This window comes from Drosophila takahashii, chromosome 3R (genome assembly GCF_030179915.1).
Source record: "Drosophila takahashii strain IR98-3 E-12201 chromosome 3R, DtakHiC1v2, whole genome shotgun sequence".
NCBI classification, from domain to species: Eukaryota; Metazoa; Arthropoda; class Insecta; order Diptera; family Drosophilidae; genus Drosophila; species Drosophila takahashii.
In genome coordinates this window covers 17,847,977-17,872,561 of record NC_091681.1, presented here as the reverse complement: position 1 = coordinate 17,872,561, position 24,585 = coordinate 17,847,977, and the positions used below count along the sequence as shown (strand labels likewise).

General features: G+C 46.2%; 10 protein-coding genes across 12 annotated transcripts; 5 read left to right on the top strand and 5 right to left on the bottom strand.

Moving 5' to 3' along the window:
• Positions 1-45: 45 nt before the first annotated feature.
• Snap24 (Synaptosomal-associated protein 24kDa) lies at positions 46-1,948 on the top strand. The gene has a single exon (XM_017149659.3). It carries the CDS (start codon positions 364-366, stop codon positions 1,000-1,002), a length of 639 nt encoding a protein of 212 aa, XP_017005148.1. The 5' UTR covers positions 46-363; the 3' UTR covers positions 1,003-1,948.
• An 8-nt stretch (positions 1,949-1,956) lies between these two features.
• Positions 1,957-4,073, bottom strand: Mpi (mannose phosphate isomerase). Its single transcript, XM_017149657.3, has 3 exons — positions 3,948-4,073; positions 3,185-3,813; positions 1,957-2,622 (listed from the first exon to the last, which is right to left on the bottom strand). Exons 2-3 carry the CDS (start codon positions 3,759-3,761, stop codon positions 2,009-2,011), a joined length of 1,191 nt encoding a protein of 396 aa, XP_017005146.2. The 5' UTR covers positions 3,762-3,813; positions 3,948-4,073; the 3' UTR covers positions 1,957-2,008.
• Positions 4,074-4,536: 463 nt separating this feature from the next.
• Positions 4,537-7,406, bottom strand: Alg12 (Alg12 alpha-1,6-mannosyltransferase). The gene is made up of 6 exons (XM_070216780.1): positions 6,900-7,406; positions 6,712-6,844; positions 6,480-6,653; positions 6,267-6,420; positions 5,843-6,214; positions 4,537-5,777 (listed from the first exon to the last, which is right to left on the bottom strand). The coding sequence occupies exons 1-6, from the start codon at positions 7,023-7,025 to the stop codon at positions 4,622-4,624; spliced, it is 2,115 nt and encodes a 704-aa protein (XP_070072881.1). The 5' UTR covers positions 7,026-7,406; the 3' UTR covers positions 4,537-4,621.
• A 222-nt stretch (positions 7,407-7,628) lies between these two features.
• On the top strand, positions 7,629-9,056 carry Rpt3R (Regulatory particle triple-A ATPase 3-related). Its single transcript, XM_017149513.3, has 2 exons — positions 7,629-8,269; positions 8,321-9,056. The coding sequence occupies exons 1-2, from the start codon at positions 7,717-7,719 to the stop codon at positions 8,992-8,994; spliced, it is 1,227 nt and encodes a 408-aa protein (XP_017005002.2). The 5' UTR covers positions 7,629-7,716; the 3' UTR covers positions 8,995-9,056.
• A 120-nt stretch (positions 9,057-9,176) lies between these two features.
• Positions 9,177-13,494, top strand: Tti1 (Telo2 interacting protein 1). The gene is made up of 5 exons (XM_017149628.3): positions 9,177-9,456; positions 9,518-10,016; positions 10,069-11,175; positions 11,948-13,020; positions 13,082-13,494. Exons 1-5 carry the CDS (start codon positions 9,272-9,274, stop codon positions 13,461-13,463), a joined length of 3,246 nt encoding a protein of 1,081 aa, XP_017005117.2. The 5' UTR covers positions 9,177-9,271; the 3' UTR covers positions 13,464-13,494.
• PpD3 (protein phosphatase D3) lies at positions 13,314-16,661 on the bottom strand. 2 transcript variants are annotated; one of them, XR_011418936.1, is made up of 9 exons: positions 16,193-16,661; positions 15,723-15,964; positions 15,515-15,665; positions 15,337-15,458; positions 15,008-15,278; positions 14,501-14,951; positions 14,359-14,440; positions 13,868-14,304; positions 13,314-13,454 (listed from the first exon to the last, which is right to left on the bottom strand). XR_011418936.1 is itself a non-coding variant. In XM_017149629.3 (8 exons), exons 1-8 carry the CDS (start codon positions 16,374-16,376, stop codon positions 14,245-14,247), a joined length of 1,563 nt encoding a protein of 520 aa, XP_017005118.1. In that variant the 5' UTR covers positions 16,377-16,661; the 3' UTR covers positions 13,646-14,244. The 2 variants fall into 2 exon arrangements, 1 of the variants encoding a protein (XP_017005118.1); XM_017149629.3 differs by lacking the exon at positions 13,314-13,454 and having other exon boundaries at positions 13,646-14,304.
• Positions 16,662-17,139: 478 nt separating this feature from the next.
• On the top strand, positions 17,140-18,491 carry LOC108062718 (uncharacterized). The gene is made up of 2 exons (XM_017149499.3): positions 17,140-17,625; positions 17,680-18,491. Exons 1-2 carry the CDS (start codon positions 17,410-17,412, stop codon positions 18,232-18,234), a joined length of 771 nt encoding a protein of 256 aa, XP_017004988.2. The 5' UTR covers positions 17,140-17,409; the 3' UTR covers positions 18,235-18,491.
• A 665-nt stretch (positions 18,492-19,156) lies between these two features.
• On the top strand, positions 19,157-22,281 carry LOC108062847 (CLIP domain-containing serine protease B4). The gene is made up of 6 exons (XM_017149688.3): positions 19,157-19,379; positions 19,656-20,405; positions 20,984-21,086; positions 21,136-21,266; positions 21,509-21,616; positions 21,740-22,281. The coding sequence occupies exons 1-6, from the start codon at positions 19,328-19,330 to the stop codon at positions 22,114-22,116; spliced, it is 1,521 nt and encodes a 506-aa protein (XP_017005177.2). The 5' UTR covers positions 19,157-19,327; the 3' UTR covers positions 22,117-22,281.
• Positions 20,432-21,692, bottom strand: LOC108062846 (putative polyketide hydroxylase). 2 transcript variants are annotated; one of them, XM_017149687.3, is made up of 2 exons: positions 21,533-21,692; positions 20,432-20,929 (listed from the first exon to the last, which is right to left on the bottom strand). In XM_017149687.3, exon 2 carries the CDS (start codon positions 20,927-20,929, stop codon positions 20,510-20,512), a length of 420 nt encoding a protein of 139 aa, XP_017005176.2. In that variant the 5' UTR covers positions 21,533-21,692; the 3' UTR covers positions 20,432-20,509. The 2 variants fall into 2 exon arrangements, with proteins under 2 accessions (XP_017005176.2, XP_070072558.1); XM_070216457.1 differs by having other exon boundaries at positions 20,432-20,932; positions 21,533-21,691.
• A 41-nt stretch (positions 22,282-22,322) lies between the features above and the next one.
• Pnn (desmosome associated protein-like protein pinnin) lies at positions 22,323-24,110 on the bottom strand. Its single transcript, XM_044394039.2, has 3 exons — positions 23,864-24,110; positions 23,039-23,805; positions 22,323-22,764 (listed from the first exon to the last, which is right to left on the bottom strand). Exons 1-3 carry the CDS (start codon positions 23,995-23,997, stop codon positions 22,745-22,747), a joined length of 921 nt encoding a protein of 306 aa, XP_044249974.2. The 5' UTR covers positions 23,998-24,110; the 3' UTR covers positions 22,323-22,744.
• Positions 24,111-24,585: the final 475 nt, after the last annotated feature.

The window sequence follows — 24,585 nt, the reverse complement described above, 5'->3', positions numbered from 1 at the left end:
AGACACAAACCTTGGTAGTTAGCTGGTCACACCCTTGGAAGATTATCCGCCCGCACGGTCACTCTAATTCTCATATGTATACAAATTGGCGTTTTGTTGTGTGTGAAAAATCATATTTTCGCAAAGAAATTACTAAAAACTTGTGAATAAGTTCCTACGTAACGAGCACAATCGAGCTTAGCCCCACCCACATAACATACCCACCGTAGTCACACGCTAAATCGGCTCGAGAGGCTAGTTTTTCGCTTCGCTACTGTGAGTCACTGGCCAGATTTAAAGATTTCCCCACCCAAAAACAACAAGACAAACGTCTTGCCTCGCAACCACTTGCTAGAAAACTCTAAGTGATATCAGTGCCCGGAAATGGCCGCCGTTGAGAATGCCGAGCCCCGCACGGAGCTGCAGGAGCTGCAGTTCAAGTCCGGCCAGGTGGCCGACGAGTCCCTGGAGAGCACGCGTCGCATGCTCAGCCTGATGGACGAGAGCAAGGAGGCGGGCATTCGCACCCTGGTCGCTCTGGATGACCAGGGCGAGCAGCTGGACCGGATCGAGGAGGGCATGGACCGGATCAACGCGGACATGCGGGAGGCGGAGAAGAATCTCAGTGGCATGGAGAAGTGCTGCGGCATCTGCGTGCTGCCCTGGAAGAAGGTGAACATAAAGGACGACGGCGAGAGCGCCTGGAAGGCCAACGACGATGGCAAGATCGTGGCCAGCCAGCCGCAGCGCGTCATCGATGAGCGGGAACGCGGGGGCATGGGTGCTCCGCCGCAGTCCGGCTATGTGGCCAGGATTACGAACGATGCACGCGAGGATGAGATGGACGAGAACCTGGGACAGGTCAACTCCATGCTGGGCAACTTGCGCAACATGGCGCTGGACATGGGCTCCGAGCTGGAGAACCAGAACAAGCAGGTGGATCGCATCAATGCCAAGGGCGATGCCAACAACATTCGCATGGATGGGGTCAACAAGCGCGCCAACAATCTGCTCAAGAGTTAAATATGCACAAAGGACACGTCCCGAATCGATAGTCAGTCACTTTGTTAAGGGAAAGGAAAGGAAAAGAAAGGGAATGGAACCAATGTTGTGGGCACAAACCGTAGCAGGTGGTATTGCGTTATTTATACCATATATTATATACATATACAAGTAGCCACCAGTAACCACCAGCAACTCCTGGCATCTACTTAAGAGCACTAGAGAGCCGCCGGATGAACTAACAACTACTTTCTACAACTATATATATGCGAACCAACATACTAACTACTTACTATTACTACACTCGTGTACAAATGGCAAACCGCAAGTTGCCGGAAACAATTTTATTATGAGATTTACCGTATGATGTACTCTGTTTTTGTGGTACAAACTTTTTGAGCATTTTACCGATCTTTGTGAAATCAAACCAAGCAACTGCTGAGATGGATATACATATATGTGAATCGATGATGTATTTACAATTCGTAGAACCACCGCAACCCCCGGGCACAGAAAACCGAAAAGCAACTACAAAGACGGGCGGTAGTATCATATCGTAGCCAATTTTATGTTCTCCATTGTTAACCCATTTTAAGTAGGCCATGTAAACGGGTATTTCGTAAGCCCAACAAGTCCAAGCACCGATTCTATTGAATTACAATTACTCTAGATTTGCACTCGAACCTCTTGCTTATTCTATTTACCTCTACATAATCCCCAGTGAATGTAACCGATCGAGTTTCGTAGCTGTAGCTTAAGTAAAGCATAAATTGTTGATTGCAATAATCGCAAATATTTAAGAAACTACCTGTTTGTGCGCAAGATATTTCTCGTTAACTATTATATGTATTACGAACGAGTATAGCCAATTGATTAGATAACTTATTTATCGCTACTATTGCCACTTTAGCTTACATTCTTAGCTCTTAAATTGCAATTATTTGAAAATAAACTAAATTCACCAGCAGCAACGAGTGTTTTTATGGATTTATTGCACTTTACAAAAGCTTAAGATTAGCTGAGAATTTTAGGGCACTCGAAAGTAGTTGCTGGTTGCTATGTACCCGCTGAAGTCCTCGTCTTCGCAATCTCCGGCCAGGGCGAACTCGATTTCCGGCGCCGCCTCGACGGGAATGTACACAATGCTGCCGCGGGAGACCACGATCTCCTTGTCGCCCTGCTGGGTTTTCAGCTTCAGGGTGCGGGATCCCTTCAGGACTATCAGTATGGAGCCGTAGGCCTGGATAGCCAGCTTGTACGATTCCAGCGCGTGGTCAATGCTCACACTAATCACGGCGAAGTCGGAGACTGGAGGAATATACACCTGAACCTGCTCGTCTATGCGGTATGGGATGAACTCCTTGCGTTGCTGGGCGCTGTCAAAGATCACAGAGTCCAGCAGTTGGTCCACATCCTTGTATTTAGGAGTCAGGCCAGCACGTATCACATTGTCCGAGCAGGCCATGCACTCCACGCAGTCGCCGTCCAGGTAGGCGTGGATCTCGTTGGCGCCCAGGTAGATGGCCTGGCCGGGCTGCAGGCGGATGAGGTTGAGGAAGAACAGCGACAGCACGCCCACATCGCCGGGAAAGTCTTTGTTGATCTGGGTGAACACCTCGAGCAGATTGTTGGACTTTAGTTCTGTTTAAAAATATGGTTTAGAAAAGGGTTACTAGCTGTCACTTAAATGTGCAAAACTCATTGTGTTAAAAACACACTGTGTAAAAAACACGTCGTGTAAATAACACAAGTGACATGTGTGTGTTATTTATGTTTCTAACATACATATGTAGAAGTGTAGAAAACACTGTGTAAAAAACACGTCGTGGTAATAACTCTGCGTGTAAATAACACAAATGACATGTGTGTGTTATTTATGTTTCTAACATATGTAGGCTAGAATTTTTAACACACATGTCAATAACTTTTTTGAACTTAACACTTTGACATTTAACACGTTAATAACTAGACATCGGATTTTACGTGAAGTCGTTTTTTAAATACGATTTAAAAAAATTTTATTTATTAAGTTATAATTAGATTAAGGCCAAACTTAATTGAGGTTTTTGTAAAAAATGTTTAACCAATCAAATGTGGCTTTAATTCATATTTAAAAAAAAAACGATTTCACCTAAAATCCGATTTTTTCAGTGTGTGTTATTTTCGGAACCCTGTTACCAAGAGATTTTCCTGATTAGCTCACCCTTCTGATAGTCCTTGGCTATTTCCGCAATGCACTTGGCTATCTCGGACTCCTCCGTTTTCATTAGCTTCTCGTAGCACAGCTTAACACTTTGTCCATCGGCGGATTGGTGGATTTGGTCCACAGCTTCGCTACCAATCAATTTACTCAGGGGCTGGAACTGGTCTATGTTGTCCCTGATGTCGTCGGCCGGCAGGAAGCCCACCAGGGCCAGAAAGGGCGTCAGGGCAATGGCCAGCTCCGGCTTGTGGTTGGGATCCTTGTAGATCTCCGGGCGCTCCTTGTGCAGTCGCTCCGCCTCGCACTTGTTCGGATGCACCTGGATGCTGAGTGCCTTGTTGATGCTCAGCACTTTGAACAGGTAGGATAGGTCCTTTTTCAGAACTCTGTCCAGAGTTTCGCCGGTTTCCTTGACCACCGACACACCGCACACATGGGTGCCCATCCACATCTCCGCGTAGGGCTCCTCCTCGTTCAGCCGGAAGTCCGGATCATTGGCCATGGCCAGCTGGGCCACCGCCGACTTGATGCCCCTGCGGCCCCAGTCGTAGTTCTTCACCCATCCAGTCAGCTCCATTGCAGCGCACTGTTTCTCTTCCGATTGCCGTACTTTTCGACTGGAGGTCAACCTGAAGGTGATAAGAGAACATATGATTGTGGGTGGAACCGCCTGCGTGGGAGTTTTGCGGTGGATAAAAACACAATAGCAAGAGTTCCGGGTGATGCGCATGCGGCGCTATCTGCAATTGCCGGGTTATCTCACCTTATCAAATAGATAACAGCTTCTGGGAATTTGTAATTTCGATTTTACAGCCGAAACAATTGTGTTTTCACTACTGTTAATTTAAATGTTGTGCTCACGCTAGAGATGTAAAATAACTCGTAATCGTGAGCACGAATCACGCAGAAATGTTATACATTTTTAAAAATTTTTAAAAACGATTTTTTGGTAACATGTCCTAATTGTTGCCGATTCGAAGTTGATGATCTAAAATCTTAAAAATTATTATTTATCTGTTATAATAGACTGTACGCTTTTTTTTTATTAAATGTATATCTTAAGTCTAATAGAATTTTTTTTAAAATAAAAATGGAAAACTTATTGTCCATATTAAAAGTCAAACAATTTATTGAAACATTTTAATTTTGAACATATTTATGTTATTGAACGTTTTTTATTTATTCGAGGAACCAATCGGTTACATTTTTGGCGCCAATTTCAATTTTTTAAAAATGTATTTAAAAATTCTTTTGAAAAAGTTAAGCCGATTATCATATGGAGAAATATCATAAGGACAACTTAGATCGGAATAATCAATATCTTTTGGGAAAATGTTACTAGAGATAGATCATTTAGAAAAAATAATGTTTTTATTAGCTTTTTTTTTTACAAACATTAGTTTAATTTAGAAACAGTTGAAAATATGGTAAGTTTTGTCATTTGGTTTTCAAGCCCTCGCTATCGTCTATTTTGTCAATGACCTGTTTCAAACAGTCCTTCGTCGATGTCTTTTCCAAGTCGCAGATGCGTGTGAGGTCCATCGTTGCGATCTGCTCGATCATTTCCTTGATCCTCTCCTGCTTAATGATGGACTTCACAGACTGCCTTAGTCCTGGTCGTCCGCCGGGAGAGCCAGGTGATTTTTGAGCCTGCTCCGCGGAGTCGTTTTCGATTTGCTTGCCCTTGGCTCGGTAGTGCTGCTCGATGATTTTGCGTATTTTCAGCTTGGTGGCTGCCCGCGATTTTTTCGTCGCCTGTCCCAAGGCGAGCGTACGCAGTTCCTGGAAGTTGATCTCCTTGGCGGGAGTTTCTACGGCTTCTGCTTCTGCTTCTGCCTCAGCTTGTGGTTCAGTGGTCTCCAGTTCCAGGGACATTTCCTCCACAGTTGCCACTATGCCATCGTCATCGTCAAGATCCACTGGTAACATCGGTTTGATCTTCGAAACTTCCTTTTTCTTTGGTATATCTTCAACAGAAGGCAAAGGAGTTATTTTCTTAACTGCAGGCAAAGGAGTAACTTTCTCAACTGCAGGCGAAGGAGTTACTTTCTCAACTTCAGGCGCTTTAGTTTTTATCTTTTTCTCCTTAATTTTTAATTTTTCCTTCGGAGGCAGCGCCTTTCTTTTTAGTATACCAATGCAAGGCTTAGTTTTAATGCGCACCGGCAGCAGTGAATTGTACTGAATGCCGATGCTGTTGAAACAGTCGACAAACTCCAGAGTATCGAAATCGTTTTGCAATGAGGTCCAAAGTTCCGTGTTCTGCTTGTTTTTCGCCTCCACCAAGAGATGGGTGTACAATTCAAGATCCGCTTGGGTATAGTTCATCGACTCGTCCTTGCTGTAGATCCACTCATCGTGTATTTCCATGAAACGCGACACGCCACTCTGGGCGGCCAAGTTGGAAATGTGCACGGAGACATTAGGAGAGCCAGCCTCCAAGCGATGCAAGCGGGAAAGGGCCGCTCCACCCGGATAGTTAGTGCCAGAAATTACAAGCAAAAAGATGGTCATAAAGACATTCAACAGGAGGTGAGCTCCGCAGGCGAGGGCCAGGAAGCTGTGCCACGTCGACTTGGCGCTGTTCATCCAACTGAGGGAAATAGAAAATATATTAGAACAACTTTCCACTAAAAGAGTTGAGATTCTTTAACTTACATGCGTTGGCAGGCGCAGGCGGCGGCAATATTGAGAACTGGAAACACGTAGATGATGAAACGCAGCTCCTTGTGAGGCAGAACGGAGTACAAGAGGACAAAGAGCAGAGCCGACAAAGCCAATGGGCGAATACGTGGCTCCAGCGTAACTCCAATGGGCACAAGCACCAACGATGCACCCATGGCTCTTGGTAACGCCGAATAGAAGTACCACAGGAAGGGCGATGTGCCCCAATTCGAACTCTTATTCAGTATTGTGTTGTACCAGAGCACCTCGCCCTCGGGCCAAAGCAGGCGGCGCCAAAAGAACGAGTCCACCAGCACTGTGGCGGCCAAAATGCAAATGCCCGCCGGCAGAGCAACCTTCAGCAGCCTATTAATAAACAAATTAGTATTAAATAGTAAGTAATAATCGATCACCTTACCCGTCAATGGAGAATTTGCGCTGCAGGAGGCTCACGACCAGCAAAAGACCCAAAAATAGTGCCAACTCGGAGCGAAAGACGAGGATGGATATGCCCGAGCAGATGATGAATGGCTTGTGCTGGTCGCGCAGCCAATAGGCGATGGCAAACAGAACTGCAATGATGAAATCCAATTAAATTGGGCACATAGCAGAGATAATCTCCTAGATTTACCTATGGGCAGGGCGAAGATATTGGGCAGCGGACGCGTCATGTAGAACATGAAGTGGAACTGCGTAATGGTGATGGCTGTGAACCACAGGCGCACTTCAACGCCGTAGATCTTGGTCACCGCCTGGCGCAGTTTGTTCCAGGCCACCGAGATGGCTCCAGCCAGGACGAGGCGCACTAAGGAAACAGATTTATTTCAGTATTCCAGAATTAACAGTTGAAAGGCTGCTTTTACCTACATATTGGGCCCAGAACTTGTTGATGTTCAGAGTCTCGAAGAGGAGAACGAACGGGGCTGAGATCATGGACACCACCAGTGGGCCAATGAAGGTGCGGGGCACCACGCCCGGATAGTCATGGTGATCGTACTGAAAGGCAGGAGGAGATTAGTAAATAAACAACCTGAGAAAACGGAACCCAAACCTGTGTAAAGTTGTTGCGCAGATAGAGAATATCGTGCATGGCCTGCAGATTGAAGCTCTCCTCCACTTTCGTAAAGGGCGTGTAGACCAAATGGGCCGCCGCCGTCAGAAAAACCAGGATGTCCATTGTGATCCTGGATCTTTGGGGTGTCGCTAGTGTGCTAAATACGCTGGAGCCGGAATCGGTGCGTTACATAATGGCCATATTTGCTGTGACACCGATTTCTATATATTCTTGCGCGTTGGAAAATCTATATATCTTTTCCTGATGCAATTTAACGTCAATCTTTAAATCCCCAGCCGGCGTTGCACAACGTTGTTCTTTGGCCACCTTTCTTCGGAGAAATGCTTAACCGTTTCACAGAAAGTGTGAATGTTTAAGCATATATACGTATTTATCCTATGCCGAAGAGAATATGTGCTTCCAAAATAAACCAAAATAGATATATAAATAGATCGCTCCACGTCGAAAGGCAGAAAAGCAACCACAACAACAGAAAGAGCAAGAAAAACAACAGGTCGGTGCAACAGCTGATAGCCATTCGCATGGCAACGCAAAAGGTGCCAGAGGGGATTTTATTTTTTACTGGCATTATAAAGAATTCTTTATGATTTTTGTCCAATAATTTAAAAACTATCTTCAATTTTATTAAGTGAATACATATTAAAATAATTTGTATCCCTTAAAATTGTATCTACCTACGCCCATGACACAACTGCCATTCAGCTAGCTGCTATCGATAACTCTCCAACTCCACTCTGATTTAGCTTTTGAAAATTCAAGTCATCCTCCTTTTCGTTCGAAACTTTGCAGGGACATGACAAAAATGCGTATGTTTAAAGAAGAAATTGCTCAATTTCACCAGAAGTCGCTGCAGAAATACGAGGGTCTTGACCCCAATGATCTGTATGTGCTGTACAAGAAGCTCCAGATGGAATTGGAGCTCATTCAGGTGCAGGAGGATTATATCAAGGAGGAGCAGCGCAACCTGAAGAAGGAGTTCATTCACGCCCAGGAGGAGGTAAAGCGTATCAAGGCCGTTCCCCTGGTCATTGGCCAATTCCTGGAGGCGGTGGACGAGAACAATGGCATTGTGGCCTCCACTACCGGCTCCAATTACTACGTTCGCGTCCTGTCCACCATTGACAGAGAGCAACTCAAGCCCTCCTCATCGGTGGCCCTGCACAAGCAGAGCAACTGCCTAGTGGATCTGGTGCCCCCGGAGGCGGACAGCACCATTTCGATGCTAACACCGGAGGAAAGGCCAGATGTCCACTACTCGGATATCGGGGGATTGGACATGCAGAAACAAGAAATTCGCGAGGCCGTCGAGCTGCCCCTCACGCACGCCCAGTTGTACAAGCAAATCGGTAGGTTATCTAGTTAGAGATTCTACCTACCTATAAGGACCCTATTTTTAGGCATTGATCCTCCGCGTGGTGTACTTCTCTTTGGCCCTCCCGGATGTGGCAAGACCATGCTGGCCAAGGCGGTAGCCCATCACACCACCGCCTCTTTCATCCGCGTCGTGGGCTCCGAGTTCGTCCAGAAGTACTTGGGCGAGGGGCCGCGCATGGTCAGGGATCTCTTCCGTCTGGCCAAGCAGAATTCTCCGTCGGTCATCTTTATCGATGAAATCGACGCCATCGCCACCAAGCGTTTCGATGCCCAAACGGGTGCGGATCGCGAGGTGCAGCGCATCCTGCTGGAGCTGCTCAACCAGATGGATGGCTTCGATGAGACCACCAACATTAAGGTGATTATGGCTACCAATCGTGCCGACACCTTGGATCCAGCTCTCTTGCGTCCCGGGCGTTTGGATCGCAAGATAGAGTTCCCTTTGCCGGATCGTCGTCAGAAGCGCCTGGTTTTCACCACAATCACCTCGAAAATGAATGTGGGAGAGGACGTTGACCTGGAGGACATAATCGCGCGCCCGGACAAGATCTCCAATGCTGACATCAATGCGATTTGCCAGGAGGCAGGAATGCACGCGGTGCGCGAGAATCGCTACGTGGTCAACGCCAAGGATTTCGAGAAGGGATACAAGACCAGCGTGCGCAAGGACGAGGCTCAACACGAGTTCTACAGCTAGTTTAATTAATTTGTATTGTATTGGATCTCATAATGATAATACATTTTAATTTCAACGCGCAACCCACTATCTTTTGATTTATGTCAGTTAGTAGTAAGTGTGGCGCGCATTTCAAAAATACCGATAGTTTTCGATAGCGATATATGTGTAGTGGGGTGTGAGGTGGAAATTCGCGCGCGTTTCAGCGTGACTGTCAAAACAGCTGTTGGTTCAAAATTCCTCTGCAGATTTTGCCGGCGTTTTGTTTCTTTTGGGAAATTGAATACCGGCTGCCAAGATGATGCATCTGGAGCGGTATGTGACGAAGATCAAGCCTGCGGTGGAGGGATTCATCAAGGAGCCCAGCAAGGACACGCTGGCCCAGGTGGAGCGCGAAATCGAGGGATTCAACTTTGGAGAAATGCGCATTTACCAGGTGCAAACGGTGGTGCCACTGGTGCTCAAACTGGACGAACTGACGGGGTAAGTGACTCCGACACTCCACATGGGATGCGCCCCCCTGAGAAAGCTATCCTTTTCCCAGGGAAAACCAGGAGCTGCGCACCAGTTTGATGAACTGCCTCAGCAGCATTGTATCCCAAACTTACCTGGCGGACGAAAAGGGTTTGCGCTCCATCCTGGTGGTGGTGCTGCAACAGGTACGCGACTCCAAGGCAGCCATCATGCGACCCAATCTCTCCGAGGAAATCAAACTGGCTGCCATCAAGTGCATATTCGAGGCACTGCGTCGCTCGACCAGCGATGTGCTGGAGTCTTTCTACGTCAAGGAGACGGCGATGGTCGTTGGCCAGATACTGCTGATGCTCCTGGAGATCATCGAGCAGGAAAGGTATCGCAAACTCGTCCAGACAGCCCTTCAGTGCTTGATGCTGGTTTTCTACGTCCATGACGATTCCGACCACGCGGATGTGGTGCTGCGCAGTCAGGTGGCCAACACCATATTCATTTTCCTTCCCAAGGTCCTCATTGTGCTGTTCAAAACATCCATGAAAGACGACAAGGTGGGCGAGGCCATCAAATCGGTGAGTTTCTCTTGAATTCTTGTGAGGCAATGTATTATAATCCTTTATTTAGATGGCCATTCAAGCACTGGGTCGCATAATCAACATCATGTTCGAGGAAACCACAGAGGAGTTTATGAAAATGCGCTACGATGTGGAGGCATTTCGAAAACTCTTCAAGACCTCCACAGATAATATGGCCGAGAATAGCGACTACACATTTTTCGGCAGCAAAAAGACTTCTACCGAACAAAATGAGGAGCGACTGCATCAAATGCAGGCGGAGCTTCGTTCGGTTCAGTGGGTGGCGGCCACATCTCGACGTCTGCGGCCAATTTTTGTGGAGACCAGTATTCTGAGGGCAAACAGCGCGCTGAGGATTAGGGAAAGCTACTGCGACATGTGCTGTCTGCTGCTCAAGCATTGTGCCCACAATCTGAGGGGCAACTTCCTGCACGTGCTGGAGAGCGTTTTGGCCATGTCGGAGGACGAGAACGAGAAGATAGCCGTGGAGTGCAGGGAAACCCTGATTCTGTTGCAGCAACAGCCCACCAGCCGTGGCATTTTCGACGAGAATGCCGAAATGCTGTTGGATGCGCATCTCAACAAATGGCCACGCATCCTGCATCGCGGCGAGGACAACGAACAGTTCGCAGAGCTGCTCTTCTTCAAGGGATTCCTGCGCAACGTCAATGCCGATAAGTTGCAGCTGCTGCTGCTGGTTCCCAAAAACCTGGAGATGTTCGTGAGCTGTCTGCTAACAGCTCTTGATCAACGGCCAACCAGGGATCTCCTAAATGAGGAGTACTCCCTCCGTCGAATTCGCGAAGGCAATTCCAAGGGCCTGGCCGCCGAACTAGCCAAGCTGCCTTGGCGCCAGTTCAAGTATCTCGCCTCCAAGCGCACCGTCGACATTCTATACGATATTGGAGCCATGTTGGGTGCCCAACCTTCCCTGAATCGCCTTATCTTCGATTACTGTCAAGAGCTTATTCAGCAGAGGTCGTCTTCGATGAACGAGTGCGTGCTACTCCTCACTTTGATGATCACGCCGCAGGAGAAGAAGGCTCGCGAAAGTCGTTTGGTGCTGGCTAATCTTTTCTTGGACCAAATCCTTCGGGATGAGCATTGGAACCTGGCCCTGCAGCCGGACTCAGCGTGGCGTCTCAAGGTCAACAAGGTGAGTGTGGGTTATCCAAATTATCAATGTGTAGTACACATTGCGTGAATGGATTCAATGAATTATTTCGATTTTTTTGTTTTAAATGAATGAATTAATTAGAATTTTGAGTTTAATAGAATTAAACGAATGAATGGCATGAATTCCGAAATAAATCAAATGACAATTTCTTTTGAAGAACAAAGGGCCATAATTTTGTGATTAAATCTGCATGAATTTTATTTTCTAAGCAGTTAACATTGATTTGTGACAAATTGTCCACTATTTGTTCTCAAAAGAAAGCACAAAAAAATGTGGCAAATTCAAAAAATTCTTAAAAATTATTCATTCATCCATTAAATTAAATAAATTATTTTGAATTTTTTGTTTTATATGAATGAATTAATTAGAATTTTGAGTTTAATAGAATTGAACGAATGAATGGCATGAATTCCGAAATAAATCAAATGACAATTTCTTTTGAAGAACAAGGGGCCATAATTTTGTGATTAAATCTGCATGAATTTTATTTTCTAAGCAGTTGACATTGATTTGTTAAAAATTGTCCACTATTTGTTCTCAAAAGAAAGCACAAAAGAATGTGGCAAATTCAAAAAATTCTTAAAAATTGTTCATTCATCCATTCAATTCGAAATTAATAAGAAACCCATTAATTTATTTCACATAGAATTAAATTAAACAAATCAGAAATTTCATGGCATACCTACTATTATAAAACAAAAATTGAATGATTCACGCAGGGCTCTAATGTGTACTATATTTTATATTTCAGCCAACCCATTGGTTTGAGGAACGCACCCCTGGCCTCTATTCATCGGCCGTGGAGGTGCGCACCCAGGACTGCGATTCCGACGACGAACAGGCAGAGGTGGTCGCCAGTCGGGTAACCATTGCAGACGCCCAGTTCAATGTGCTGCACACCTGCTTGATTTTGGATGCAGTGGGAAACTGTGCCAGGTTCATTGGCGATACCTTCGACAGGCATATATTTTTGAGTCTGCACAAAGTGCTGCTCAAGGTGGCCAGCAGTAACACCATCGTTCATCAGGCGGCCAGTTTCGCCTTCGTTTCCATGCAGCTAGCACTCAGATATGCCGAGCCCTCTCATTTTATAGAGTGCTCCACGGACTACATCACTTTCCACCTGAACGCCTTGCTGAAACGCTCGCCGGACAGCACAGCCGCCGTGGACATTCTCACCGTTGTGCTGCAGTACAGCACTCGGGGCAATGTGCCGCACCTGGACAGCTTATTCCAAACCATACGCGAGGAGTGCTCCAAATCGCATCAGTCGACCAATGTGCACTCTTATCTGCGCGTCTTCAAGGCATTCCTAAGTCACGTTTCCGACTGGCAAGTTGATGCAGCTGCGGAGATCAACGCAGAGCTGCCGATGCAAGTGGATGAGGAGCAGAGTGTCCTGAGCACGTGGATGAGTGTGCTGAAGAAGCCGCAGTTGCTCGAGGATCTAAATGGCGATGCAGACATGGCCGAGGAGCCAGCTAAGGATAAAGATCCAGAGGATGCGGAGGACACAGAACCAGAGCCCACAAAACCTGTTTTACCGCGCCACGTGGAAATGGTTAAGGACATACTGGGTCAAGTAGTCAAGTTCATTTCCACCGCCAATCAGGCACAGCAGATCGCAGCTCTCGAATGCTTCTCCAGTGGTTTGCCATTGCTGGCGGACTATGAGAACGAGCTGTTGCCACTGGTGCATCTGGTGTGGCAGCCACTTGTCGAAAAGTTCCGTCAGAAGGACGCTCTGGTGCTAAACCGTTGCTTCACCTTGCTGCACTTGCTGGGCGTTCATGCCAAGGACTTTATACTGAAACGAAGTCTCACGTAAGTTGTTGCCTCAGAAATAAGAAAATCTGCTTAATCACTTTTCCGTTGTGCCTTTTAGCGATGTGATACCTCAGCTGAAGCAGTTCCTCAAGGCAGCCAGCCTGCACAGCAGCGTGGAAACGCCACTAGCCCAGACTCAGGAGTACAAACTGCAGCTGAAGCTGCTCAAGAGTCTGGCGGACTTTGTACTTGGCCTGCAGATTGAGGGAAAACATCTGCACGATCTGATGACCACAATGGTGCTTTACTTATCGCAGACGCAGCCGCAGGAGCTGCAAATTCCGGCCAGGGAGTTTTTCCTGCAACTGGCTTCTTACAATGGACCATTTGTATACGTGACGCTTTTGCAGCGAGCCCATCTCAAGGATTACCAGGCTAATGTTAGCCACATCTTCGGGGTCATGGGCTTCAGCATAGCAAGTGGACTCGACCTCGATTAATAAAGAACAGACAGTTTTTATTATTTCTCAATTGCTCTATTCTGATTTCTGTTCACTCGATTAATATTACAGGCTCTCTAATGCTAGTTGTCTTTTTATGCATTTTCGGATACTTTGATCAGTATGTTGTTACTTATGTCAGTAGAGTATGCAATAGTTTTTGGATTGAAAAAATTTGAGGATTATTATTGAGGTATCTAACTTGAATAGTTTTATTAAAATGACTTTTTATAATATATAAACAAGGCAAGGGTTGAACAAAACTGTTTTTATACACAAATTAAGCGTTCGGAACAAACAAAATTGAAGTTGAATTTTATATATATTCACTTGTATATTATGTTTTGGTAGCCATAACTAAATGCTATGCATAAACAAACATTTTCTTTAAATTTTTCACTTACAAGTGGAACCGCAGATGCTTGGCACCGATAAAACTTAGCATCCGACTTCTAAAGCCACTATACACTATAACATTTCGTTCTGTATCAAATATAGCTGAATTTATAAAATGATTGCTGTTCTCTATTTGTGATCTGATCCTTTCCCCATCCGTTCCACGCCATCCTAATGACTCGCAATACTCGTACTTAAGTAGTGAAGCAGCTCGCAGTGTGCATAAAGTCTATTGAGCATCTCCGAATCCTCTGCCTCTCCTTTGATCGTTTCAAGCTGGGCTGCTGGGCTGCTGCTCTGCGGTTGTGGGTTCTCAAGCTGTTTGTAAATTTGTATGTGGTGTGTGGGAGTATGCGTTTAGCTATTGAAGTTAATTGGAAACTGACTACGCCAGCCAGTTCATCAGACTGTTGGCATAGGCCATGGGCTTGACGTCGGGATGTGGCTAAAAATAATTGTGATTATGATTTGGCTTTAGGTTATCTATATCTGCACTTACCACAGCCTCGAATGATTTGTAATTTGGTTTCAAATTGTTACCCGTAATGGTAATAAATGCGCCCATGTTGCCCATAGTATCACTGCAAAGAAAAGGGTAAAAAATCACTTTGTGTTCCTATGGGAAAATTGATTTTCCCTACCAATAGTTCGGAGCTGAGAAGACTGTTATGCATTGACCGTTGTGTGCCACTTCGTAGCCCATATCCTTGACCTCGTGGCTTCGTATGATGTAGTCCAGGTTGTTGTTCTTGCAGAACGTCTCGGTAACATCCGGACCGAACTGGATGCCCACGCCGCGCTTGGACGGACCCCGGCCCATCCACTGCTGGGGATCGGACCACAGCAGCTCGCACATGAGACCCTCCTCGGGCGGCTGGCAATTGCGCTCGATGCGCCGTATATTGTCCAAGGTCACGTTGTCCGTGGAGAAGAGCCCGCCGTGCATCACCAGGATCTTTGTGTTGATGCAGTGGCACAGCGGTAGCCAGTTGAACACCTGCGTGAATATGTCCGCCATGGCGCTGGTGTACTTGGCCGTCACCTCGCCAGTGAATCCGTACATTTGGTTCATGTTGATACTTTCGTGGTTGCCTAAAAACAAAGTTAATTTATACAATTCGCACACTTTAATGGGAATAAAAACTCACCGCGCGACAAGAAGAAGTGATTGGGATACAGCAACTTAAAGCCGAACAACGTGAATATGCATTCCACGGAGAAGGAGCCTCTGTCCACGAAATCGCCATTGAACAGATACGGATTCTTTTCGGATGGCAGGCCATTAATCTCGAAGATGTTCATCAAGTCGTAGAATTGACCGTGGATGTCGCCGCAAATCGTGAACTTCTCCTCATCCGGCACAGTGATGTCCACCAGCGAGGGCTGAGCCCGCATATACGTGTCAATCTCGCAGAGTATCTGATGGCAGGATTATAATTATTCAAGGGTCAGTAGTAATGGCTAATTGCATCCTTACTTTGTAGGCAAATTTGCGGTGCAATCGCTTCTGTCCCTTGTAATGCTCCATCAAGTCCTTCATGAACTTCAGGGTCACCTTGCCGTCCTCCAGCTGTGGCCCCTTGTAGTCATCCTCGATAGCTATAAGGCATAAAGATTAATATCTCCATTTTTTAGGAGGCCTGTAGACTGCTCACTTATGTTCTCCATGTCCCTGTACATCTCGGAGAGCGTCTTCTCGGGCTTATCCACGGCAATGGCCCGTTCAAAGGCGCGCATTTTGACAATCTTGTTGCACTCGGTGAACTTCAGCTTGGCGTCCTTGTCGTTGGGCCGGCACTTGGCCACCTGGAAGGCAATTATCGTTCATTAGATGGCCAAACTAAGCTGGCGGGGATTACTCACGAATTCAAAGTCGCAGAGGGCCTGCTTGAACTTCCCCAGGGACATGTGCGCCGCTGCCCGGCGATAGTAGCCCTTGAGGTAGGCGGGATCCGCCTTCACCGCCGAGACGCCATCCTGCAGGGCGAAGCCGAAGCTCTCCTGGCGCAAATGCGCCAAAGATCGGTTGGCGTAATATATCGCACTGTTGGGATGCAGTTCTATGGCTTTGGTGTACATGTCGATGGCTTTGGAGAACTCCTTGGCTGCGGGAGAGAGTGCCAGGGGTGAGTAATGCTACTAATTATACCCCATGAGTTCCGGGAGACTTGTAAATTATCACACACAGCCATAGTTTGCCTTTGTTTTAAGGTTAGGTTGAAGGGGGGGCACTCGGAAAGTGCACTCCGGGAATTCGAATTACGGGTAACTGGCAGTCCACCAATCGCCGTCATTGCGGGTTAATTAGCGGGGAAAGGTGTGCAGGTACTTACTTTTGAGCATATCATTTCCCTGATTTTTGTACTGCTCGGCCGCGGCAAAATCGCGCTCCGCCTTCGTACTGGCGTTTGTGTCCGCCTCCGGCTCCTTCTGGCCCGCCAGCTCCGCGCCCGCCGGCACCTGCCGCTCCTGCTGGCCATCGGCAGTCTTTTGTATTTCCAGCTCGGACGAAGACATTCTCTTGTTGTAATAAATGATTTTCTTAAACTTATTTACTTTCTGCTATATTATATACGATATTTCAGTGTAACCAGATGGTGGAATGACTTTTCACCCGAAATGCTCTCGACCGACCATGGATTCTCGCTAAAAAATCTTCTTCTTTTCGCGCGTTTTATTTCAAAAATATGGAAAATAAGTGCTAATTTACATATTTGTGTACATTTTTTCCTAACTTATATATGTTCCTAACAACCTTTCGAAATTTGTATTTAAAAACCTTTTTTTCTGAAAAAATGGGACCTCCCTTAACTCACTATAGACTTGTAAAAAACCACTAGATCTGGCAAAAAAGACAATTTACGTTTCAAAAGTCTCTGAAGTTTAAGCTCGCCTTACCGGGCAGGTGCTGCTGCCAATCGATAACAAGCTTGGGCTAATTATCGACAGTCAGCTGCTTTGAGGTAGGTTTGCACTAGAGGTGGGTGCGTGAGAACTTTTTCGTGTCACGGCTCTAAAGCTTACATTTTAAAAAATAATTAATTATTAATAATTAATTATAAATAATAACAAAAACAGACTTAAATCAAAAAAATCTTAATTTCTGTTCTTCAAAATTAAATATTTTGTGAATATCGTTAGCTACAATAAATAATAATAAATAATTAGTAAGCTTGATAAATTAGTTGCACTTAATAAGAGAAAAATTTTAAGTGTTTTTTTAAATATTTTATTTTAATTCGTGCCTTTCGTGAAGAACATTCACCTGAGCGCGCATCTCTAGCTTAAACAAAGCCGAGCCTGTGCTGTGGGAAAAATCATAGGCGGAAACGGGTTTTACTTTTACTGGTAACTTTGGAGCGCAGCGCTCACCAGCATTCAGCTCTCCAGCAGTCTGGCGTTGCAGTCGCATCGAAGCGAACCGATTTCCGGAACCTGAATCCCTGCCAGCGCATCGCCTGATCCACATCCACTGAAAAGCCAGACAGACAGAGGAACTGCGGGGGCGTCACCGTCGTGGGAAAGAGCAATATAAACAAACGGCAGCGGGATGTCGATGAGCAATCTATCCATAGACGGCGAGTTCCGCTACATTATCCAGTGGTTCAAGGAGTGGAGCGAGCTGCAGCGCGACGACTTTGTCTACGTTTTTGTGGAGTACCTGGCCCGGGGCTCCAGTGCCAGCGATGTCCATGTGAATGGAATGGTCAACTCGCTGGCCAACGCATCAGTGCAGGATAAACCCATGAGCCTGTTCCAGTGCCGCGTAAGTAGTAGAAAGTTGCCCCTTTCCCCCCTTCTCACGGTTCATTGTCCGCAGATTAAGCTGTTCCGTGAATGGAGCCCCAAGTGGCCGATCGAGTTTAAGTGCCAGCTGCAGGAGAAGATTAGCGAGATCGACGCGAAGGTGGGGGAGAAGATCATCAATGAGCTGCGGGGACCCCATTCCGCGCACAATGGCGACGTAGCCGTGCATTTAAATGCAAATGGAGCGAGCGAAGAGGGCGGGGATTCCGAACTGGAGCAGCTATCATCGGTGGCAGAAGTGGCAGAGGTCGCAGCTCCCGAGGCGGGAGAAGAACCAGCAGCTCCCGAACCAGATGACAATCGCTTGGCGGCAGTCTTGAGCCAAGAGACGCCCGTCGATGACGACGACGTGGAAGAGTCGGTTGGGGAAGTTAGCAATAGCCAAGCCGATGTAAATGGCCATTATCCAGCGGCTGCAGTGACAACGATTGCGGTGAATACGTCTCCATCTCCATCGCCATCGGTATCCCCATCCCCGACTCCCCAGCCGATTGTCGAACCTGTAGAACAGGTCGAGAATAGCGTTACAGTCACCGTGGCCTCGGCAGAGGTTCCCCCGGTGGCTTAGACTCTGCACGATCGTTAAAGACCAAACCAGATCGACTATAAAAAGGCCTAATGAGTAGTTAAGTATTTTAGTTGTACATCATCGGCAACTCGACATTCCACGCGATGCATTTCTAGTTACGTAAGCTTGGCTCCTAAGTAAGACTCTGTTCTCATTCTATAGCCCTTAGTTCCCCGCGTTCATCTATCGACTAGCTTAAGAGCACAATCTGTAAAGTAAGCCTCAATAATACACGAAAGAGAGTTCCACATTCTAAACGGTGTCCTGTTCCTGTTCCTCGACTTGATCTTCAGTTCGGCTAGCGAATAGCAGAACAAAAACATGTTTATACCCGTTACTCGTAGACTGAAAGGGTATATTGTATTCGTGCAAAAGTATGTAACAGCTAGAAGGAAGCGTTTCCGACCCTATAAAGTATATATATTCTTGATCAGGGTCACTAGCCGAGTCGATATAGCCATGTCCGTCTGTCTGTCCGTATGAACGCTGAGATCTCGGAAACTACAAAAGCTAGATGGTTGAGATTTTCCACACATATTCTTGGGCTTCCTATGCATCGCGAGTTTATTTCAGCCGAGCGCCACGCCCACAATCGCAAACTAACAATTTTAAAAAGTGTCTGGCGCCCACACCTTTAAAGATTTCCTAGAAGTATAAATGCAATTTTGTTGTGTATATTTATACCTATCGAAATGTAGAAGACCTTTTTCAAATCGGACCATTCATTAAAAAGTTATGCATAATCAAAAAAATTTTATGTGAGTGACGGGTATTAGATAGTCGGGACACCCAACCGACTATAGCGTTCTCCCTTGTTTTGTATTGAATTCTTCTGGCTGCTAGTCGGTTACTCACCTAGCCGGCAGTCTGGTTGCTCTTCGTCTGCTGCTGCTCTTTGGTCCAAACTGAATTTACGGCCTGATAATTGGTTTTTTTCGAGCTCTCTTTTTGTTTTGATTCGTCGCCGTCGCTGAAATCGAAATCTGAATAGAGCTGGGATGTGGAAGTAAGAAATGAACCAATTTATTTCAATTTCGCACTTGGACGGGTGACGTTGTGTCAGCGGCGGCTTCCCAATATCCGATCTTTCGCAATGCGGCACCTAGAACTCTTTGCCCTGCTGATCTGCATCCTGCGGCTGAGTGGTGAGTATCCCGGGGGATCCATAAAAAAACGAATGACTCAAGAAACAAACTTGCTCGCGGGGGAGGAGGGGTAATTAAAGAACAGCCCGCCAAGTGGGTCAAGGTCGGCGACTAGAAATTCCCAGCGGCAAAAGCGAAGGGCAATAAACCGAATCAAAAAAGTGAGTGAGTAATTGCCGGGGGCACTTCTGGTTTGCGATTGCCTCGCCGACATTGACCTTCGCTTCGAGCGGTGATTTCTTGCCTTGTCATCCAGCTATTCCGTTCTCATTTCAGGGGATCGCGGAGCCTCCGCCTGCCACTGCATCCGCCTGGGCAAATGTGCGCCCTTTGCCCGCCTCCTGCTGCATCACGGTCCCGGCGAGCAGTCCGCCGTGTTTGCCAAAGTCCACGCGGCCAGTTGTGGCTTCCAAGGTCTCGAGCCGCTCGTCTGCTGTCCCACCTCCCGCAAGCAGCACCGCGATGAGTCATCCTCGGCCAAGGCAAGTCGCAAGATGCGTTTTGCTCCGCCCCAAGATCGTTGGATTTGGGATGATGGCGGTGATAGCAAGGGCGCAAGTCGGCACTCGGACTTTCTGTTGGCGGAGACCCATGTGCACGACTACTGGAACTTCGAGGAGCAACGCAACTGCCCGCAGCCTGTGGAGCCAGAGTTCTTCGACCGGCGATTCGGTGGCGGCCACCACTTTCACTATCATGTGGAGCATGAGGAACAGGATGCTACTTCACCTCGACCCGCTCCCAAGGATAAGCCGATTATCTTTCCCGGAGACCTACGCTTCCTGCGGCAGGGAGAGCAGGATGATCCTAACTTCAGTTTAGAGGAAGGTCCTCCACTGGCACCTTTTACCACAAGTACACCTACTCCATTGGTCACTGCTTCTCTGACCACATCAATACCACCTCTTGTGATACGAGATGACCCACAAGAATTTGGAATAAGTGTGGAGAGCAGACTGCTGGGAGGAGAACAGGCCACTAATGGACAATACCCCTGGCTGGCCAGGATCGCCTATCGCAACCGAAGTGAGTAGAGCTTAAATGTGAAATTTTGAATTTAATTTGTATCCTGCCCAAATCCACGCAACGCCTTTGCTTGAGTGAATTCCTCGCTGGGTTAGAAGCCTGGTTCATCCGATTTCATTGGCCACGATGCCCAGTCTTACTGTAAGAAAGACCCCGACGGCAAAGAGCAGAGCAGCTAATCCCAGAGCCGCTGGACCTCGATTATCCGGTGGCGCCCTTAGACCCAAAGGTCCACCGGGTCCTCCGGAGCCACCGCCTGGTCCGTTTCTGCTGTTGGGGCCACCTTTGCCCCCAGGGCCGCCCTTTCCTCCAGGGCCGCCTTTGCCACCCTTTCCGCATTTCTTGCATTGAGTTCCGCCGCAAGGCTTGGGACCACAGGGTTGACGCTTCTGGTTGGGAGCAGCACCGGCACCACCGCCACGACCACCGCCACCGCCTCCATTACCCGCACCTGGAGCTGGGCAAGAATCGGGGTCTTTGGTCTGAGGTGGTCTACTCCCTCCGGAACAGGGACACGCGCACATCTGCTGTAAAGGAGATATTTCAATTTTAACAAGGCTCTACCATGTCTTTTTCAGGCAGCAGCAGGATTAGCTTTCGCTGCTCGGGATCCCTCATCTCCAGCAACCACATCGTGACTGCCGCCCATTGTGTGGTCAACCTAGTCAGCGACTTGGAACTGTAAGTTAAGAGCTTTAACTAATCTATACTAAGCCTAATTTTACCACAGGTCCCATATACGATTGGGTAATGACGGTGGATCAAACACCTTTGCCATCGAGAGGGTTATGGTGCATCCTAGCTACGATCAGCCGAGATACTCAAACGATATTGCCCTTCTAAGAATCAATAGCACTAATGGTAAGTTTATCTACTCTTTTGACAACTGAAGGGTTACTCTTTATACCAGAGGTTGGCAGCGCCCTATTAAGTGAGCATAGGGAATTGTTCTGCCCATCCTCTGCCTCTCACGAACACTGTAGAACAGCGGTCTGCACACACACACTAATGAGCTGCCCCGTGCAATTTACTCACACAAATCTAAAACAAAATGTCATTGTATGAGTGTACCGACCGCTGCTTTATACCCCTTTACTTCCCAGGACTCTTCACACCCATATGCTTACCCTTGAACGGGTCTACTACCCTCGGAATGAGGTTGATAGGACAAACGGGAGTTGCTGCCGGTTGGAGTACAGGAAATCCGGAAAGTGAGTCTCGAAACAATTTTTTTTTACGAAGATTATCTGGTCTGCTGAACTTTTCAACTGACTATTAGAGCGAATTAATTCGAAATCAGCGCTTACTAGGTTTTTTTAAATATATCTTTGCAGACAATGGCCCAATAAACTCTTCCAACTCCTCCTCCGGTGTGCGCTTCATCCGTTTACCTATAGTAAACACCACCACCTGCGCCATCGCATATGCTAGTCTCAGCGAGAACTTCCAGCAGCCCATTGTGATCACACCGAGTCATCTGTGCGCCCAGGGAATGCCCATGAATGACGTGTGCCGCGGCGATAGCGGTGGCCCCTTCATGGACGACGGAACCTCCGGTTTGCTAGGGACACGTGGACGCCACACGCTCATCGGCATCGTGGCCTTTGGACCCACGCTGTGCGGCGTGACCACCATTCCGGGGGTCTACACCCTGGTCAGTAGCTTCTCCGATTGGATTCTGCAAAGCATTAACGGAGAGACGGACCAGTGAGCGGTCATCTTAGCCCAAGTAGCTCACCCAAAGCTTTCAATACCAAAGTCTTCAGAGTGCATCCAAATAGAAAAACATTAATCATACTTTTTATGGACCAATGAAACAGTTCTGCTTCCTATTCAAAATACCGCAATGCCAATAAAATTTACATTCATAACATTCAAATTTTTTTTAGTGGCTTAAAATGTTTTCTGGCATTCAACTAATATACATATCAACTTTATTTATTTTTCGTTGTATAAATTGGAAAAACTATTAGAAGTTCTTGCTAAATTTACGTATAAAGAATATTAATATCCGCACTTCAAGCATTTTAGAAGCGATAAAAAAAAAACTGACAATGGTTTTTTTATTTACAATTTGAGATTATGTTATATTGGAGCAATACAAATCTAGAATGGCTGCATTAAACACATTTAGTTATGCTATTTAGTTCTGGTAGATAAATAACGGCAAGGCTGCTTGGAAATTTTCACCTGTAGCATTTAATTAAGGTTTGACTTTTATGTTTTTGAATTCCCTTCGATTTGCTGAAGTAAAACAATCTTTTTGGCATTTAATTTAGTAAATTGAATTAGTTTTAATCCTTTATTCCTAGAAATAGCATCATATATTTTCACGCACTTCATTTACCATATAATGAAGCTGCAATAAAAATAGAATTCGAATATTAAATAAAATATGAACATGACTTTTATAAAAGTAAATATTTTAAGCTACGTGTTTATATTTTGTGTATGTCAAAAACTGACATTATCAATCCGTTTAAAATTTACTGGAGTTTGACCGAAAGTTATTAAAAGATAAATAGTACATTTTTTTTAAAGGCTCTTTGAATTGGATAGAAAATTTTCCCTCATTATTCTACGAAGCGGTACGATCTTTTTAAATGCTTCCTGGTAAACTTGAGTTTACTTACTCTTATCCATCGGATCTTCGTCGTCAGGCTCTTCATAGAAGCTTTCGTCCATTACATTATCGTCGTCGATCTTCCCAAAATTCATGCTCTCCAAGTTTTTCAGCTCGACTTCTAATTCTTCCCGTCTGCATTCTATGAAGACATCAGCCTCGCTTTTGCTTTTACTCAAAAGCTTTTCCGTTCGAGCGGAATGCTGTTTGGGCCGGAAGAACAGGTGTGGTTTCGTTTTGGTTCTAATGTGATTCTTCGCATACGACATGGTTGCTTCCCAGGCCTTGAAGTCCCTCATTCTGGCCATTTTGTACTCCAATCTGCGGATCTCGAATTGCTTCTTTTTCCTGTCCAAATATAGCGTTTCTCGCTGTTTCCTCAGCAAGGCTCTCTCCTGCAGTTCCTGCTTTTCCACCTTCCTGTCGATCTCTGCCTTCTTGTCCTCCTTGCTCTTCAGTCGCGACTCCTCCTGGCAAAACTTCTGCAGGGTTCCCAGCAGCGATCCGAACATCCGGCGATTCCGCGCCCTCGACTCGGAGTCTGTTCCCTGCGCCTCGACCACCTCCTTTTTGGTGGGCATCTCCCTGATGACCCGGGAGTTGATCCGTGGCGGCCGACCGTCGTTCTCCTCGATGGGAAAGCGGGGCATCGGGTTCTTGCTCTCGTACATCCGTCGCTTGTCTTTGAAGACCCCACCTGGTCCGTTCCGGGGAAAAGGTCGCTCGCCGTTGTGGTCGTTCTTCTTGCCATCGTGGGTGTACTTGAACTTCTCCGATCTGAAAGCCAGTGGGATTGCCATTAATTGAACTCCAGACTGCTAGTCCAAAACCTCACCTCTGCTGGGAATCTTTGGGGACGCGACCAGCAATGCGGCGAATGTTTTCATTTAGGATCACCAGCGACTGCTTGGCCGAGTTCAGTTTTTTCTCCAAGTCGTCCACAGTCGATAGACCAGCGTCGTTCACCATTATTCCCACGTACCAGTTAGCTTTTACTTATGTTAAATATCTTATTTAAAGCGAATTCATTAAGTAAAAAACAAGAGTGTGAAGAATGAGCGATAACGATTGGTGGAATACACAGCTAATGTCAAAACATCGATGGCACTATCGATAGTAATTCGGCCGGCAACATCGATTGTCTTTACGGTATTTTTATGCAATGGTATCGATGTTTTAACCGTTTTATTAATGTTTTTTAAGAGTCCTAATTTTGATTACATTTATAGCTTTAAAGTAAGATTTATAGATTAAACCTTAATTGTAGTTATAAATATAAAATCTTAAATTAAATTCTTTAAATATAATTTTAAAATGTTAAAAGATTAGTGTAAGATTAATGTAAGAGTCACATGATTGTCGAGCTTCTAACATTTTTTTGTGTTTCCAAATAGAAAAAGACGCATTCATTTAAAAAAAGGTATTTTAAATCTTCAAGGATTTTTGAATAATTGTAACGGTTATGATATTTGAGATATCTGTACTTGTACGGTTATGATATAGGACATCTTTCAAGTCCACTTCAACTATCACCCCCTTTTAACCTATCCTCCGCCC